Below are 19,029 nucleotides of genomic sequence, written 5' to 3'. Positions count from 1 at the left end.
CTGTACTTGTAATATAAAAAGAAAAAGTTGGTTTTGTCAAACAATAGTAAAAAACAGTGTTAAAGTTCAAGCTTACTTGCCCACTTACCTATTTTGTACCCCTGGTTATCCAAAACATACAGTATACACATTTTATAACAGTCATAGTTATATGGGCGGTCATGCCATGTTAAATATGTAATTGCCGAGTTTGACGTTTGTTCAAATGTATACATTTTACCAGTATGATCTTAGCGTAATAGATCAAGCTTAATAGCATACTATCCAGTAGCATACTCCACAAACAACACAGCAGAAATGTAAGCGCAGGCAAGTGACGAAAGGATGGAATTCCAATAGAAATGTGCCATTACAATTCCACAGATTTCTCACAAAGTGGAGATGTTTATAATGCCTTGGCTTCATTCAGTACTTACTGTGCTTTCACTGAAGTCTTATTAATGAATAAGATGCTGGTTTAGGCAGCTCAAGTCTTTGATTAAGGGGTGCATTGATTTTAGGTTCAAGAAATATTGTGCGGGACACGGGTTGATAAAAACGAAAGGACTTTATTGGCTTTACTTTCTGCAAGTATTTTTTTCTGTGGTCAAAAGCACAATCAATAAGAAAAAAGGAAAGAACACGTAAAAATATTGTTTTATTGATCCTGTTAGTTGATCAATTTGAAGTCAGATTTATTGTCAGATGTGAGCTATTCTGCCTGTGTATTGATGCATGTGTAGATTAAATGACAAACTTTATTAATGAGAAGCTTTATTTGACGGTTTATTGAAAACTGGTGCATGTTCATTTTTGCAGCTTTTATGGGTTTAACTAGGTTTTTGATGGCTAACACTTGGATATAGAACAAAAATCCCTGCTGAAAATGTCAGCAGTCACAGCCGGCTTGTTGGTTGTTAGGGATTTACAATGATGCATATTTGCTGGATTTTTGCTGGTTATCCACTTGATTTATATAATTAAAAAAAAAAAAAAAAAAAAAAAACACATAATCTAAATGTCAAGTTGTTTAAAGATTCAAACAATTAGTGATACCAATGATAATAATAATTTTATATATCAATCAATAATTCTATTTTTCATATCAATATTTTAGTCTCTTGAAAGGTATGGATTTTTCTTTTTATCAGTATTATTTACATTTAGTTGGACTGTAATTACCATGCACTTATTTACTACATGCACAGCACACAATTCTGTGATATATATATATATATATAAATATATTCTTACATTTCTAAATTAATTTAATATAAAAAAAATCATCTGTTGTTGCAATGCTCTAACCAGCTTAAAGACCCGTGCAGGCCATTGCTGGAATTTCAAGCAGTATAATCTTAAACTGTAATTAACGTGACAATTGTCAACCACAAAATAAAGTAAGGTCATGCCCAAAAGATTCCCAGTTCGTTTGAGACAGGTAAGTTTTCTTTAAAATGTCAAAAGAACCACTCGGACATCTGAAAGCTGAAACCAATCCCCAAATTATCATTTTTGGTCCATAGAGTATGGATTCCTTTCATTAGTTTTAATAAAATGTATGTTCACCACAAGCATCATTGAAAGTTTGGCAATGTTGTGCTCATGTCAAACAACAACATATTTATCATGGTAAACTTTTTATAAGTCTGACAATCACAATGTAAGCTTTCCCACACAACCCTGTATCTCAATCTCAATTGTTAATTTGGTGCTTTGATTAGGTGATAGACAATCGTACTGGCTATGGTCATACAATTGTGATTGCAATGGGATCCTGCACATGCTGTGCCGTTCCACTTTAGTAGGATTTCTCATTTTCTTTTTGATGAGTTCAGCTGGGTGCATCACCTTCATCTACAGTACATCAGAAATGTGAAATCTCCCGAGATTCACCTTCAGTGGTCAGTAGTCTCTTTCATGTGAAGCACACAATAATAGCCTGCAGGCATCGTGAGCTGGCAGGCTGTCCATCTCTAATTACTGGCAGGTCATTTCAGGAGACTGGAGTAATGGTTGTCTAAATCATTTATGTGTGTCCTGGTCTCTGCTTTAGAACCAGCTAAAGCTTCAGATTTCATCTATGCATTTGATCAAATATGACTACATTTGAGCTCATTCATCACCTGGTTAGTGGTGTCTGCCATAGTGCGATGGAGAAACAGTCGCTGATGATTTTGGCTCCTCAAAACCTGCACTCCCCTGACTGTATGACTCACTCTGCACACTTAAAGCCATGCCTTTACCAAGTGAGCCCCTTGGGGAGCCTTAATATGATGTGTTATATCGCCAGCAGATCATGATCACAACTAATGAATCCTACTTATTTCTTTTTATATGACTCTGGAAAGCAGCTCACAATGTGAGCTTATGTTACTAGGCAACTGTTTTATCACGGTGGACAGAGCATATTTTGCTTTAATCTCATAGCTCAGTCTATTTTCTCTTGTTGGGTTCAATTTAATGGCTCTGTGGTGTGGTGTTCCATTTAAATTAATTATGAATTATGCCAATTTTTTTATTACATTAGTACTAATCATTACAAAATAATGACAACACATTTGTTATTACTGTGTTATGCAATCATATTGAAATTCATGGATCTGTGGCCATTATTTTATTTTTAGTATTATGGACAATATCATAAAGCATGGCATCAAGCCAAAAAACTCCTGATTAGAACCAAACTGCTCAGTAATATAGAGGTGCTAGATTCTTAAAGTACTCCACATTTTTATTAGCATGTGAAAGCTAAAGCTCACCCCATAATATTACCAAACCAGAAACAAACACCTCATCCTAATTTAGGGCTTGTGAACAGGATAACTTTGTGTTTGTTTGTTAACAACACTTTTAGGTTTTGTCAACCTAACCTATCCTGCTTGGTGCAATCTGGGACAGTAGTTAGTTACTTGGTCCCACAGCTGCCTGTTGCTGAGCAGGAGAGGGTATTCAAGAGCAGAATAAGCCTGCAGAGAATTGGCAAGTTCCACTGAGCTCCTACAGTTCATCACAGTATGGGAGCAGACAGATAGCGTTCCATTCTGATGGATGAGCATTTTTTTCAGTTTTTGGTTCACCAGCTTACAGTAGTAGAACATTTGGTTTCTTCTTCTGCATATAACACACTTTACATGAGTGTCCTGCATTGACTGGAGCTTTGCACTGCTGCTGCTCCAGTGAGAATGGATTTAGCATTTTATTGTCACAGATCTAAACTAAGGCCCTGTCCACGCTACATAACCGATCTTGAGAACTGTACTTAAAAACCTTTTAATTAAGCTGGCTCAAAGCATGCACACTAAAGTACCGTTTCATGTTTAGTCAGGCTTAATGTGTACAAACACTAATTAAATAGTGCGGTTACAGTTCCAAGCAGCGCAATGGACTATGGGACTGAATATGACATTATCCCACCATGCACTGTATTTTATGTTTACAACCGGGCACATATGGAGCCCGTGCCCACGGAAGACATAGCGCTTCTTAGCATGAACGTTCTGGCTATGTTTCTTACAAACACAAGGTACATGTTATCATAATGTGTGTGTTTCGTTTTGAACTCCTTCAGAGTACTGTATTTGTAATGTCCACGCGCCAAAACATTTTGGGATATTGGAGGATACACAAAAAATGTACTTCAGTATTACAGCGTCCACACTTCTGTCAAACCACAGTACCTGATGCGATCTAATTTAGAACCGGACTCAAGACTACCCCCTGAGGTGGTCTTGAGTCTGGTTCTCGAGTATGGTATTAAACACTGCGTAGTGCAGACGCTAGCTGTATTTAGCACCGGTTTAAAGGCAACTAATACAGTTTAAAGGCATAGTGGGAACAGAGCTTTAGATACTACTGAAGTACTGTATCTTTTTAACCAGTGGAAGCTGATATTTATGCATGTGGTACTGTGTTTGGTGTGTGATAAAACACAAAGGTGTTGTTTTGCCTTAAAATTAACATTGACACTTTACATAATACCTTTTGTTTTAACAACAAAAATAAAGCAATGTTCAAGTACTTCAAAAGTTTGAATGCACAGATTTAAACAAGTTGCTAGCCTGCTGAAAATCAAAAAGCAGGGATCTACTAATGGGGGACAAAACTATGCTGTTAGATTATCTTTTGAACAAACTTTGCACAACTTTACACAACTAACAAAATACATGTACAATTTAAAACAAAGCTTATTATTATTATTATTATTATTATTATTATTATTATTATTATTATTATTTTCACATTAAAGATAGATGCAAATCCCCTTAAACATAGGCAATATGATTCATTTTAACAGTCAAATCTAATCATATTTACACAAATTAAATATCCGTGAGAAATGTTAATGCAGTCTTAAAACTGGTGAAAACATCTTTAGGAATCTAAAGAAATGACAATTGGAAAAATGTGTGGAGATGAAAATAAGACCAATATTAACACAGCTCTGAGAATCACACCCGCTAACTAACTTTTACTCAGTTCCACTTGTGCTGTTTAACCAACGTTAACATCAACCTCAGAACAGAGGGAATGTCTAATCTTTTCTGTATGAGTTGGTTTCTTTTTAAGCTGTCCTCTTACCCATTTTTTAAAAGATTGAAGAGATTAAATCCTTGTCCTGTATCCTGGCCTAATTGTTCATCCTCTTTAGCTCCGGGATTAGCTTAATTGCATTTCTAAAGCTTTGCATCACACCAGACTGGCTATTATAAAGTGAACCCAGTCCTGAGAACCATACTGTCTCATGTTCACCCTAGGACTGTGCAAATGTGCCAGTTTCTATAATGTATAAAAACAGAAACACACACTGTCCATTGCTCCAAGTCCCTGGGTGTATCAATGACTGAATGTAGCGGGAGGTCATCAGGCAGACATGGAAGGACAATTTAGTGAAGCGCTGCTTGGGATAACAATCCATTTATAAGAGAAAATATCTTCAGGACATTTCAGTGGCTTTTACTAAAGTAGCTGGTAGTCAAGCAGTAAGGGTCTCTGTATTATGAATTGAGCTGAGACACAGAGTCGTGCGTGACAAACCAACTTTTTTTTTTTTTAAATTTATTTATTGTGCTTGTCTGTGAGCCAATATGCAGTTGTATACAATTAAAAGTGGATTAAGGATAGTTAAATAGCACACACTATTAACGTGTTGGCATTCAAGCATGCCAACTTTAAAGAGTGGTCATTTAATGAATCTTTTTTAATGGTCATTAGTCTACATTTTTTGTCGTAGGCCACCGTCAATGTCATTGCAGTCATATGTATAGCACACTTCTTAATGTGCATCTGAAGAACTATAAAAAAAAGGACTAGGCGGTTATCTACAAAATTTCAATAAATCTTATATGTTTACAATAAGTTTTACCTCCTGCAAAACACCACAGAACAGTTTAGTTTGACAGTGGTCTGACCAGTAAGTAGTGGACAGTTACGTACATCATTTAGATGCTGGAGACCTCTGTACACAGTCATCATTCAGTGTGTTTACATGAACAAAATAATTACGATATTTTTCGGAATATATAGTTTTCCAAAAAGTAATTCTGATATCAAAAGTCATGTAAACACAGTTCTACGAAAATGTTTTGGAAAACAACACCTAGAATATTCCAACAGTATTCTGAAACTATCATAATTTATATATCGTGCAAACACACTTTTCAGAAAACTTATTCTGATGGTGTACTGCATATGTGCTAACTTTGACATCATTCTCGAACACAGGGCAATTCAAGCAACTATATGTGTATTTAATTTATATGCTGCGATTTTAATAAATCCCCTACGATCCAGCCAATACAGCACTTAAGATTAGATAACACAAAACAACATTAGAATATATTCTGCCAGCAACAAGATATTATGTGGAGAGCAGAGCACTTTGAAAAGCACAAATGAACGATAGGAAAACTCTATAGCTGATTTTTAAATTGCTTTGACAGCTGAAGTATTTTTCTCTCTAAAATCATTGCTTTATTGTTTTGACAATACAAGAACTCCCAATAAGCCAATTACGTATTTCCTCAGAGCCTGAAGTGTAAAACAAAGTTGCATTCTCTGCATATCTAATAGCATGTTATTTGGACAGTTGTGTTTATGAAGTGACTGTTAATTAAAGCGTGTTAGAAAATCTTCAGTCTTTTTTAGGAAAGTGCCAGCTTGTTGCTTAACTAGTTCCTGTGAGTTCTAATTATGTTTGTTATGGTCAGGCTGTTTTTCATTGTTTGCGTTCACAAGTGACTGGACAGTTTTGTGAGTGACGTGGGACAGGCTTCCAAGTTAACTGAATCATGTGTCAGGCAAGTTTCTCGCAACTTAGCTGTGCAACTTTGAGGGTTGCTTCGGTACCCAGCTAAGTCTGATTGCATTCAATCAAGTAGATACACATACAAGAAAGATGCAAGTGAGTATGAGGAAAGCTTCTAACCAAAGAGAAACAAAGTTGTACCTCTGCATTGCCATTGGAGATCTTTCGCTAAGGTGTATCTGTACCTCTGGAGTACAGTAAGTTTCATTTGTATTAATACAACTAGGATTAGAACGTGTTTCAATACACAATCATAACTGCAAACTCCAAAATAGAAATAGTCAAAACATATTAGAAATATCAAATACATTTTAATCAATTCATTAAACCAGGCTTTGAATATATTGTCTTTGAATTAGGCACAATTTAAAGTTGTGTAAATGAAGAGTTGTCAATATAGACTTGCAATTTTAATATAAAACTACATCATGTTCCAAGAGCCGTTAAGGATTAGGTATTTGTTTTTCGGTTCATTTTAAAGTACTAATTATAAAGGATTTGGTTGGGTCCTTAGATATTCATTTAATGAACTGGTGCACTGTGTTAGCAGATACATGTTTTTGGCAGTGAATTCCTTGTGTTTTGCCAAGGTTTTTTTTTTTTTTTTTTTTTTCTTATAAGGAACAATAATGACTTTATCTGTTACATGCAAAGGCACAGACAGAACATTCTTACAAAGCTGTAACAGTCTCTTTGAGATTTTCAAAAGAGTGTATGTTAATGATGTGCTTTTTTCTTTATTTCTATACACTGTTGCTTAAGAATTTAGCAGCATTTCCTAAATTTTCACATCAACAAATATAGGTGGAGCAGATTACACTATGTAACACAATTTTTGTTCCTGGGTAGTAAGTGTTATTTCCTAATTGCTTATGCCTCAAAAGTATAGAAAATGGCTATTATTCCCCACAAACTTTGCTTTTGTGACCAGGACAGTGATATTTTGAAATTTACCTATTTCCAATGAGAAAACGGGCATATTTGTGTCTTTTCGTTCACATAAAGTCAGAAAAAAACAACATATGAATCCAAATTAACATGTATTTATACTAAAGTAATACAAAAATGACTACAAAAGATTTAGAAGTGAGTAGTTTTTCAAGATTTACGATTATACTGTAAATCACTTTCACGAATCAGCCCCCAAATGTAGTCTCCCATCATGTTCTCGTTATACTGTCCTTGGTAGCGGCGTTCAAAGTCCAGTATATCCTGGTGGAAGCGCTCGCCTTGCTCCTCCGAGTACGCTCCCATGTTCTCCTTGAATTTATCAAGATGAGCATCAAGGATATGGACTTTGAGGGACATCCTACAGCCCATTGTGCCGTAGTTCTTCACCAGAGTCTCAACCAGCTCCACATAGTTTTCGGCCTTGTGATTGCCCAGGAAGCCCCGAACCACTGCGACAAAGCTGTTCCAAGCCGCTTTCTCCTTACTAGTGAGCTTCTTGGGGAATTCACTGCACTCCAGGATCTTCTTTATCTGTGGTCCGACGAAGACACCGGCTTTGACCTTTGCCTCAGACAGCTTAGGGAAGAAGTTTTGAAGGTACTTGAAGGCTGCCGACTCCTTATCTAGAGCTCTGACAAATTGTTTCATAAGGCCCAATTTGATGTGCAGTGGTGGCATCAGCACCTTCCGGGGGTCCACCAGTGGCTCCCACTTGACGTTGTTCCTCCCCACAGAGAACTCGGTCCGATGTGGCCAGTCCCGCCTGTGGTAGTGCGCCTTGGTGTCCCTGCTGTCCCAAAGGCAAAGATAGCAGGGAAACTTGGTAAAACCGCCTTGGAGACCCATCAGGAATGCCACCATTTTGAAGTCTCCTATGACCTCCCAGCCGTACTCATCATACTTCAAGGCGTCCAGCAATGTCTTGATGCTGTTGTAATCCTCTTTGAGGTGCACCGAGTGAGCCAGGGGAAGAGACAGGTACTTGTTACCATTATGGAGCAGCACGGCTTTGAGGCTCCTGGATGAGCTGTCAATGAAGAGGCGCCACTCATTCTGGTTACAGGCGATTCTGATTGCCTTGAACAGACTGGTCACATTGTGGCAGAAGCAGGGCCCATCTTGATGGGTGAAGAAGCTGGAAAAAGGTTGGTGACGCTTCCTCTGATCTGCGACTTGCACACTTTCATCCAACAAGTTCCATTGCTTGAGCCTAGATGTCAAAAGCTCGGCATTGGACTTGGTGAGACCAAGATCTCTAATCAAGTCGTTGAGGTCTTTTTGGTTGGGGTAGTATGGGTTTCTCTCCTCAGCTCCACCTTTGAAATTGTCATCTGGATCTACAACGTCTTCCTCGCTCTCTGACTTGCTGCTCTCTTCTAAAGACGGCTGCTCTCTCTCCGGAGGAGTGGGTACAGGGAGCTCATGGCAGTGTGGCACCGGGGCGATGGATGAAGGAAGGTCCGGATACGTGATAGCAGGTGCATTCTTGCCAGTCCGACGTTTGGAAGGGTCCACCATGCAGAAGTAGCAGTTGCTTGAGTGGTCAGTGGGTTCCCGCCAAATTCTTGGGATAGCGAACTTCATGGCTCTCTTTTCCCCTCTGTACCATCCTACAAAAATACATTTATTTCACCCATGACTAATGTGTAAGAGATTCTCGCAACATTTTTCATATATGATATATTTTTTCAATAACATTGAAAATTGTAAAACATTTTAAAATTAAAAACTTTTACAATTTTAAAAATTAACAAATTTTATAACATAAAATTCCGAGCAACAATTGTCCATCTTACCTTCCAGAGTTTTTTTGCAGTGCTCGCAGGTGAAATGAGGTGCCCAGGGTTTGTCTTGATCCCCGACAGGCATGCCGAAATATGCCTTGTAGGCCTCACACATCTTAGCAGATGCTTCCACGGAGTACTTTTTCGCTCTTGTCTTGATAAATTGGCCGCAGACATAGCAAAATGCGTCTGCCGGATGCTTGCAGCCTCTTGATGCCATCTCAGAAAAATGCAGATATGTATCCACTTAGGCAGCTGGAACTAAACTGAACTGGTGGGCTTAAGGCCCTTGTATTTATACTACTATTTATATTACTGGAAAGTTCTAGAAGTTACTCCAAGTTTACTCAGCACTGAATCTATCTGGAATGTTCTGGAAAATAGGTAAATTTCAAAATATCACTGTCCTGGTCACAAAAGCAAAGTTTGTGGGGAATAGCCATTTTCTATACTTTTGAGGCATAAGCAATTAGGAAATAACACTTACTACCCAGGAACCAAAAAAAAAAAAAAAAAAAAAATTGTTACATGGTAATGCAACACATAAGCAATGGTCTTTTGTTTGCGGTATAACTGGTTCTGTTTTACAGGCAATTTGACAAATGATGTCCCATGGGAAACCATCCCATAAGCCATTGGTAATTTAAAATAATTCTTCCAAGTACAGTATTGCTTGGAAATCTGTATTTTTATTGATGTAAATAATGTGGTCAATAAATCACCCCATTGGGAAAATACCAGCAATATTAATGTATGGTAAATTTTACATTCCGTACAGAGCAAGGAAGCTTGCCAGGTAGAAGCAGCAGACAGTGGTCAACAACATTATACTACAGGGGTCCCAGAGTGGCTCACCTGGTGAAAGCACAGGCATGTGGGGTGCAGGGTGAGCCATACAATCAGGGGAGTACAGGAGTCGCCGATCTTCGCTGGGGATTCCAGAGGGAACATCACACTGGCTCTGGCGCTCCTGTGGGTTAGTGTTTACACTGGGCAGCAGTGTGGAGTAGTGGTTAGGGCTCTTGACCGGAGGGTCGTGGGTTCAATTCCAGGTTGGGTACCCTTGAGCAAGGTACTTTACCTTGATTGCTCCAGTAAAAACCCAACTGTATAAATAGGTAATTGTATGTAAAAATAATGTGATATCTTGTAACAATTGTAAGTCGCCCTGGATAAGGGCGTCTGCTAAGAAATAAATAATAATAATACTGTCTAGGCACCAGGTGAGCTCAAGCGGACACTGATTGGCTGGCCGTGGTCCTCCAGAGACTGATAGATCGCTGACATCCGCTCTCTAGTTCCTTGGTATAAATAATCAATTGGCTTGGTCGTGGGATCAGAGGACAACCACTGACCATTCCTTTCTGTTGTGGGGAATTACTGCAGTGAGGGAATGTAATTTGTCATTATAAATAGGTCAAATTATCTGGAGTAAAATAATTGGCCTATACATTTTTATAAAAAAAATAAAATCAATTATATTACAACTTTGTAACAGGCTTCGGTCATTATGTTAACTGATTATATTATCATTATTCATCTCTAAGGAGGTTTAATCATTAAGGTAACATAAAGGAGAATGTTGTGACACATCTCATGGTTTCCTTCTAATCCGTTAGGATTTTTTATTTCCACAGCAGCAGTCGTAAGTGTTACTTTTATACCCCCCGTTACTGAATTAGCAATGAATACAGTATATTCATATTTGTTCCTTTACCCTTGCAGCATGTCAGCACTTAGTATAAGAACTGCTTAAAGTTTTTGAAGAGATGATTTTCTATTTAGGGATACCAAGAAATTTAGTACAAAAAAAGACATCTGAATGGGGTTAATGGACCACCCCCTGTCATTCATCATTCATAGTAAAGGGATACCATTTTCTGGCACCACTGCTTTTATAAGATGACTAGCTCATTAAAATCACTTGTATAAATATGAAACGTGAAGAGTTATGTATTCAGGGAGATCAAGATATTTAGTAAGCAAGCGGTCTGAGTGGGGTGAAACAGGCAACGCATGTCAAGCACCTCCAAGCACTGTCATGCTGTGCATGGTTTTTATATTGTGTTTTGTAGAGTATATTAGAATACTCATCTGTTCATGTGACAGTGATACAAGCGAAAGAAAAGCTCACACAAGGCACCAAGCATGTTCTTGATGTTGAAAATCTGGCAAGGTTATGCTTGCTCAACAAGCTTCCTGAGGCCAAATGTATTCTTGCCTTAGGAACCTTGTTAAGCAAGTAAGATATCACCAAGTTTCTTGTTAAAGTGTACCTCATGTGTTATTTATTGTTTCCACAGTACATTTGTACCCAGCTGTGCAGTACTTCACCAGCACTGAGTAGAAATAGCTTATATACCTTATTGTGGCAGTGGTCCACAGTCTGTATATATATGTATATATATATATATATATTATATATATATATATATATATATATATATTCATGACTTATAAGACTTCATATATAAGACTTCATGAAAAAAATGTTTCAAACACACTTTTCAGTCGTACGAAAGGTTGGCCATTTTCCCTATTGTTGACGTGTCATTCGCTTTTTTACATCATGTTACTGTATCTTCCAAAAGGAGATTAGAGATTACAATTAGGGTATTTAATGTTGTGATGCAATTACACTGTCACCAGCCATGCTGACCCAGTTTTAAAGTTTGTAACAATTTACTATAAACGTTACCCACCTTATAAAATGGATCTAAGGTTCAATAGCCAAGGTTTTAAAATATTTCTCACATGTCATTAGCATAAGACCATACTCAATAATTCCCTTATTGTTTCGCTAGTTTATCTTTTTTGTTGTCAATACTTTATTTTCTTGAAGATGCTTTTCTATTAGATCCTAATAAATGTTTATTTATGGTGAAACCACTCTATGTAAATTAGTTGGCTTTTGAACAGTACTTTACTTTGAGGTACACATTTTATTTTAGCACACTTTACAAATGTACTTGGTTGTTAATACTAAGGTACAGTGAAATATAAAAATGTACCCAGGTTCTGGGTGAGATTTTACATTATGGATACTAGCAAGTGACTCAGAACATAATGGGGATATTATTATTATTATTATTATTATTAGTCGTAGTAGCAGTTTTTTTTGTTTTGTTTTTTAACACAAAACAAAGACAGACAAACAACCTACACTGCAAAAATCATTAGTGCAGGAGTACACACAAAACATGACAAACCACCTGCACAGTTAAAGTTAAGGTAACACTGCAAAACAATATTTAAATACAGTACGGATGATAGCAGACACAATGGAATGGGTGCTGAAATTCATTACTGACCAAGCAAAAGCCTCATAGTATCATCCTGTGATGTTAAAACTCAAACAATAGTTTATTCAACAGTGCCCCCCATTGGATGTTTTTGTATTGCATCACTGGGTTCATGGCTCTTCTGTGACAGTACAGTGCCAAAATACTGGTATGTTATGTCAGCTACATTAGCCACGGATGGTGTGTTTATATCCCAATCACTTTATGCCAGCCCTGTATATATATATATATATCTCAAGACAAATCAAAGAAAATTATCAGTTTTAAAAGCTGAGAACAAGATAAACCAAAAGTGTTAATGTCAAAGATCAGAGTTTTCTGTGAAGGTACCATCACCATTCATTCTTTAAAATTAAAAAAAGCATTGAAAAAGAATAAAAAAAAGCTTGTTTTGAAGGTTGAACCCTATCCATGAACCTCAAACTACAAAGAGTTTCTATAGCAACCATAAAGCAGTCTAGAGATGTGTTTTAAGATAGTATACTAAGAAGTCACCCGTGCTTGAGTGGTTGATACAATGTTTTTAAACAGTTCCTAGTTTGAGACTTTTATAATGCTATACCATACAGCATATTTTTAAACACAATGTTCAACATCTCTTTACAAAACAGCAACCAGCATATACAGCAGTAGGCAACACTGAAGAAATGGGTCTTCAGTAAAAACTGAAATCTTATGAAATACAACCTAGTGCACAGAACCATATTGTTCAGCGGAGGAGAGCAGGGTGGACAGTGTAAAGCAATGAGCTTAAAAAGGTAGCCATGAGACAATAAAAAGGTTGTAAAATTGACTTTTGAGGAAAGTCTGTGGAGGCTGTGTGGTCCAGTGGTTAAAGAAAAGGGCTTGTACCCAGAAGGTCCTTGGTTCAAATCCTGGCACACTGACTGACTCACTGTGTGACCCTGAGCAAGTCTCTTAACCTCCTTGTGCTCTGTCTTCCCGGTGAGACGTTGTTATAAGTGACTCTACAGCTGATGCATAGTTCACACACCCTAGTCTCTGTAAGCTGCCTTGGATAAAGGCATCTGCTAATTAAACAAATAAGTGCTAATTAAGTACTGTGTGTACTGTCTCTTTTATTCTTTGGTTTTGCACTTTTTATTTTGATTGTCTAGATAAGGTTGGGAAGTGTTTCACTAGATAGATATTTTCTTTCTTGGATTCATTAGGTGTGGGTAAAGGTTTACCAACAAAAGTCTATATCTAATTTAGAACCTTTTGTTAGCCTTAATAAGCACACAAACCCTTTGTGTAAAGATGCTTAGCTTTTGGCTGAATTGAGCTGAAATGAGAATAACTGCCTCCAATTTAAAAAGCAACCTATTTACCAGACTCTATAATATCTGTCTCCCAGTTGTCTACTTTAGAAAGGGGGAAGGTCTGAACAAAAAAGAGAGAGAGAGAGAAATTGAGATTTTTTTGTAAAATGAGGTTTGGTTTGATTTCTCTAGAGGAAGCTGCATTCAAAAAAGATGACCTTCCTTCACAAGCACATTGCAACATCTTCAGAGCTGAGTAATTGCCCAAGGCATGTCTTGCAGCAAAAAGTACTAAATAAGTGAAAGGACCTGAGCCCAGATCAGGAGGTGTGCTTTAACGAGATCTTGATTATTTCTCCAGATGCACATTGAGACCAATTAAAGTCTTTAAAAATAATCTTTGCTCACACTCTATTTTGACACGTGAAAAGTGTGCGATTAAGGGAAGGCATACACATGTTTAAAGCAGGTTTCCCTAATCAGTCAATCAACTGTTTCCCAAATTAATCACTCAGGAATAACAAACAACTAGAAAGTGCATTCAATAGTTGAAGTCACATAAACACGGTTTTGGATTAACTGCACCACACTGAAAATTGCTGTTTTCAGAAAACTATTTAAACTATAATCAACTTTTTAACATTTACAAATATGTTTTAAAAGTTAGGGCCATTTTGTCAGATTCATTCCTTTCACATCCAGAAGTCTGGATTTAACGTGTCCCAGGATGCACATTTTGAAGGTCTCAACTTAGACCCGTTGGAGATTAGTCCAGATCACTAAATCATCACACAAGTCTACGCTATGGAAGTCTCTGCTTGAGAGATGTACAAGATTGAATGGCCAGGATTAATGTGTAAGTTTTAAATCTGCAAAGGAAAATTAATTTGGCACCTGTGACATCCCAGATTAGTGTCACAAAATTATCCACAGAAAAGAGCCAAGTCATTAATGGACCTTTTTAGACGACTGAAAACTGAGGTGTTTTTTGTATTTGTGTTGCAGTCGCAGCGCCGTGTCACTTTCCACCTGCCGGATGGCTCTCAGGAGAGTTGCAGTGACAGTGGGCTAGGGGACCATGAGCCCACAAGCAGTGCCAGCACCACCCAGCCCCTGCCTCTCGGCTTCCCTCAGGAGGAGTACTATGAGCAGACCTCGCCCAACAGCCGCACTGAGGGGGACGGCAACTCAGACCCCGAGTCCAGTAAGTGATTCCTGCCACTGCAAGACTAATCACCTGCACAACAATGCACAGTCATCAGATTTAATAGGGAGCACTGACCTACAGAGCTACTAACACAAACAGCAGCGAAATGGCTATTTATTATAGTTTAAACCTTATTTAACTGAATAAATATTTGTAATATCTGTTATGACATATTAACCTAATGTTTATACAAGTTGTTATTGTAGCATAATTTGGGAATCCACTGAAAATATATATTTGAGATCCCACCTTCATTTTGGCAGTATGGGGGCCTGCTTTTTGATTTAAATGCTATAAAATCCACTTATTTTTGAAGATAGCTTATATTAGAAAGAAGGTTTTAACAATTAACTACACATGTTAATGAATTATGCCCATAGTATGTTGGTATAGTCTCTTTAAGTAGACCTCGTCTCAAAGCTATTTACTCAAAATCCTTATTAGCATTTTCTTTTCAGAAAGGAACAGCAAACACAAAATAATAAAAACAATTATATTTGTCCTGTAAGGTTAATGTAGCATACATGTATTAATAAGGAATTAGGTGTTTAATGAACTCAAATGGAAATCTTATTTGAATATCACATATTCTGAGGTAAAATAAAAAATTCAAAAGTAGGCTCTACTTCTGACCACCAGTATTCAGTGGGGATTCAAAACTATCTTTAAAAGAGTCATATATTGTCCAAATGGATGAAAATCATTTTAATTAGGAATATGCTTGTGGCTCCTCTTAGTGTAAAATATGGTGTTGGATTTATTTTGCCTCACAAAGCAGGGAAAACAGTTAGGAATTTACATCACACATTTCCCCATGCAGCCCCAGAAAGTGTAATAAACCTTGGATAGTGACAGTCTATGCCCATTCTCTCTTAAGTGTTATTGAACAGGCTGTAGGGTTTAAAACACAACTCATTTCTTTCCCTAGCTTTCTGCTTTGTTGTATATAGGAGGCTGTGTGGTCTGGTGGTTAAAGAAAAGGGCTTGTAACCAGGAGGTCCCTGACTCACTGTGTGACCTTGAGCAAGTCACTTAACTTGTGCTCTGTCTTTCGGGTGAGACGTTGTTGTAAGTAAATCTGCAGTGGATGCATAGTTCACACACCCTAGTCTCTGTAAGTCGCCTTGGATAAAGGTGTCTGCAGAATAAACAAATAATATTCTTGCAATAACTTTTTCAACATAATTGCAATTGTTTAGATATTTTTTATCAACATATCGCTGTTCATAAATCTGTTTTGACTAGCTATTATCATTAAATATGGGTTATGCTTCGGGTCTTCCTATTAAAAACACTTCTGGATTCATAAAATCAGCTGCTAAAATCCAGCCTGTTCAATCAGAAACATTTAATTGGTTCCCGACGCCTCTCTCAAAGTTCAGTATTTTGATTGGGTTGGATTGAACCCGCTGATGTTTTGAATTCAGAACACATTTTGATGATTATGCATAACCGATGTTACATGAAAATAACTAGTCAAAACTGATTTTTGACCAGTTATATGTTAACAAAAATATCAAAACAATCATAATTATGAAGAAAAAGATATTGCAAGAATACATACAACAAAGCAGGAAACTAGGGAAAGTAATGCGTTGTGTTTTAAACCCTACAGCCTGTTCAGTAACGCTTTAAGCTATCTGGGAAGCTTGTGAACAATGGTGCATGCCAGTTGTGGTGGTGGATTAGTGACCCTGCGATAAAAAGGCTTCCCATCTCATGTTAATCCACTGAATCACCTCTTGGTATATTACAGCTTCAAGAGGAATACATTAAATGAATCCCAGGTGCTTTTGATTCACAAAGCATTTCTGCAACTTAATCAAAAAGCCTTAGAGATCTGATCTGCATAGATCTTTTCATTTTGTTTGTAGTTCTAATTCATGATATCGGTACATTATCACAGAATTGCAACAGTTCTTCCTCAGGCAAAGGAATTTAAAAGGAAAAAGATATAGACTAATTTGTCTGTCTTGTACCTCAAGCAACCCTACTCCAGCCTGTATCGATTTGGGAAGAGGTGCACACTTGCTCATAGCACTCACATCTCTTCTTCTTCCTCTGTGTATTCTGGGACAGTTCTCAGCTTCAAGCTTTTCCGGCTAAAAAAGTGGCTATAGAAGCTTCCCTTGACATCACTAAGGAGACCCGTTGGGCAGGCAGAAGTGTTATTTTTTGTGGGTGTATTGATGGCTTAAATGTGACCCCTTGAAAGTAAGGCTGAGGCTTTGGCTGAACATCCAAGGCAAAGTGGCAGCACTGGTGCACTGCAAGGGGTCATTGTAAAGGCGACGGATGGGGATAGCAGTGGACTGAACCAGAATGAAGGAAGGAATGTGGGGAACACTTTATTAAAAATAGTGAGGATAATTCGGTATTTGATTCATGTATGATTTGAGATTTACTGAGGGCCAAAGTCCTGACAGAAATTTACTAAAGAAATGCATGTATAATTTTTTATTTTGATTCAAAGCTCTGGGAAGAATGTGTCCAAAGTAGGGAGCCATTGATGCTCATTGAAAACAAACAAAACCAAAGCTCATTTTGGATAACTTATTGCCAAAATTCTTTCAAGAAGCATAACCAAACTCAGGCTGGATTTACAGCGTGCAATAGAATATATGACACCAAGGATCAGATTGTAATGATACTACAGATGTATATAATCATATTTTAGATACAGTATGAATTATAGATATATTTAGATCTATTGATTACAAAATAAATATATTTTCTGAAAAACATGCTGTAAACAAATAAAATATCCATGATATGTATATATAACGTGTGTATATAAAAATGCATTCTGGTATATGACAGCAAAATATTTTGATACATAATTGATATATCGCTTTTTTACGTGGGGTTGTGCTAGTGTGCGTGTTTGGATGTATGACATGTACAAGCTCAACTAAAATCAGTTATGAAGTGTTTGCAAAAAAACTTAAACAACAAGCAAAATATGACTATATTGATACATTGTATTAAGGCAGATAGTTATCCCTTTTATTGAAACCTTACTTCACTGGTACCACTAGATCAGACACATTGTAGCACAAGGTCTTTCTTTGAGTCCAGCCCACTGGCTCAGTTGATACCAAGTAAGATTACAAACAGCATTGTGTCAGTTTTAATCAAGACATCATCATCTCTGGGACCTATATCAAGCATAAAGCTTTAAAGGATAGAATATTTTGCACAGTAAATGATGAAAAAGAAAAATAAATAATGTCTCGCTGTGGCAGCTGGGTAGCCCATTGGAGTGAATGTTTGCCAGCAATTTGCTTCTGTTTAAAAAGGAAAAAATGAAAGTTCATGTTTTAATCAATACTGTTTTTGCTGGTGTACATTTTTTTAAAGATTCAGCGACCTCCTGCTGATTTTATTGGATCCACCCACGTCTTTTTCCAATGTGTAAACTTTTAACCTCAAAACAACATTTGTGTCAGATCTTTTTGCCGAAACTTTGTTTTTTAGGTTTTTGTGATATGCCAGCATTATAATTAACAGCCGGGCAATATTTTATTGAACTACTGAACAGAAAAGCATCTGTCTAGTTTATCCTGTTGCAAGGATGTGTGTACACAGAATTCAAACTTACTCGAGGTATGATGGAGAACCAATGTATACTGCTTCTTAAAACTTTGATTTTCTGAAAGGATAATAAACATGGTGTACTGTTGGAGAATACCTATACATACCCCTCCACAATGGATTGAACTGTAACCTTAAAATTACATCTGGTTACCAATAAACAGAGTTAAATGTCACAAGGTGATATTGATTTTTTGGGTCATAGATTAAATGTGTAAAAACCTAAGACCCTCTTTTCCTTCACCCTATTTGTTGTGATAGGATATTTTAACTCACTTTTGGTGTCTTTAATTTCTAAAAAATGAAGACCTTGTAGTCTAATAAAAAAAACAATAATCATAATGCATTTAAGAACATAAAAAAGTTTACAAACAAGAGGAGGCCATTCGGCCCATCTTGCTCGTTTGGTTGTTAGTAGCTTATTGATCCCAGAATCTCATCAAGCAGCTTCTTGAAGGATCCCAGGGTGTCATTACTGGGGAGTTGGTTCCAGACCCTCACAATTCTCTGTGTAAAAACATGCCTCCTATTTTCTGTTCTGAATGCTCTCAAAAAGTACCAAATTCAACTTATTCCTGGATACCCCACCACCTATGCAGGAAGAAGCTTTCCCAGGACTTCCTATCCTTATTTCATCATTTGA

At 37.2% G+C, this 19,029-nt stretch overlaps 1 protein-coding gene across 5 annotated transcripts in view; it reads left to right on the top strand.

Moving 5' to 3' along the window:
- LOC117412343 (protocadherin-11 X-linked-like) overlaps positions 1-19,029 on the top strand; it is a 275,702-nt gene that overhangs the window by 151,715 nt on the left and 104,958 nt on the right. For all 5 annotated transcript variants that reach the window (XM_058989136.1, XM_058989135.1, XM_058989134.1 and 2 more), the window contains exon 4: positions 14,591-14,789. In XM_058989136.1, coding sequence (XP_058845119.1) covers positions 14,591-14,789 — 199 coding nt within the window. The remainder of the gene's footprint in view (positions 1-14,590; positions 14,790-19,029) is intronic.

Source organism: Acipenser ruthenus, chromosome 16 (assembly GCF_902713425.1).
Source record: "Acipenser ruthenus chromosome 16, fAciRut3.2 maternal haplotype, whole genome shotgun sequence".
In the NCBI taxonomy this organism is placed as follows: domain Eukaryota; kingdom Metazoa; phylum Chordata; class Actinopteri; order Acipenseriformes; family Acipenseridae; genus Acipenser; species Acipenser ruthenus.
Note: the sequence above shows the minus strand (reverse complement) of the source record. Positions and strands in the feature narration are given on the sequence as shown.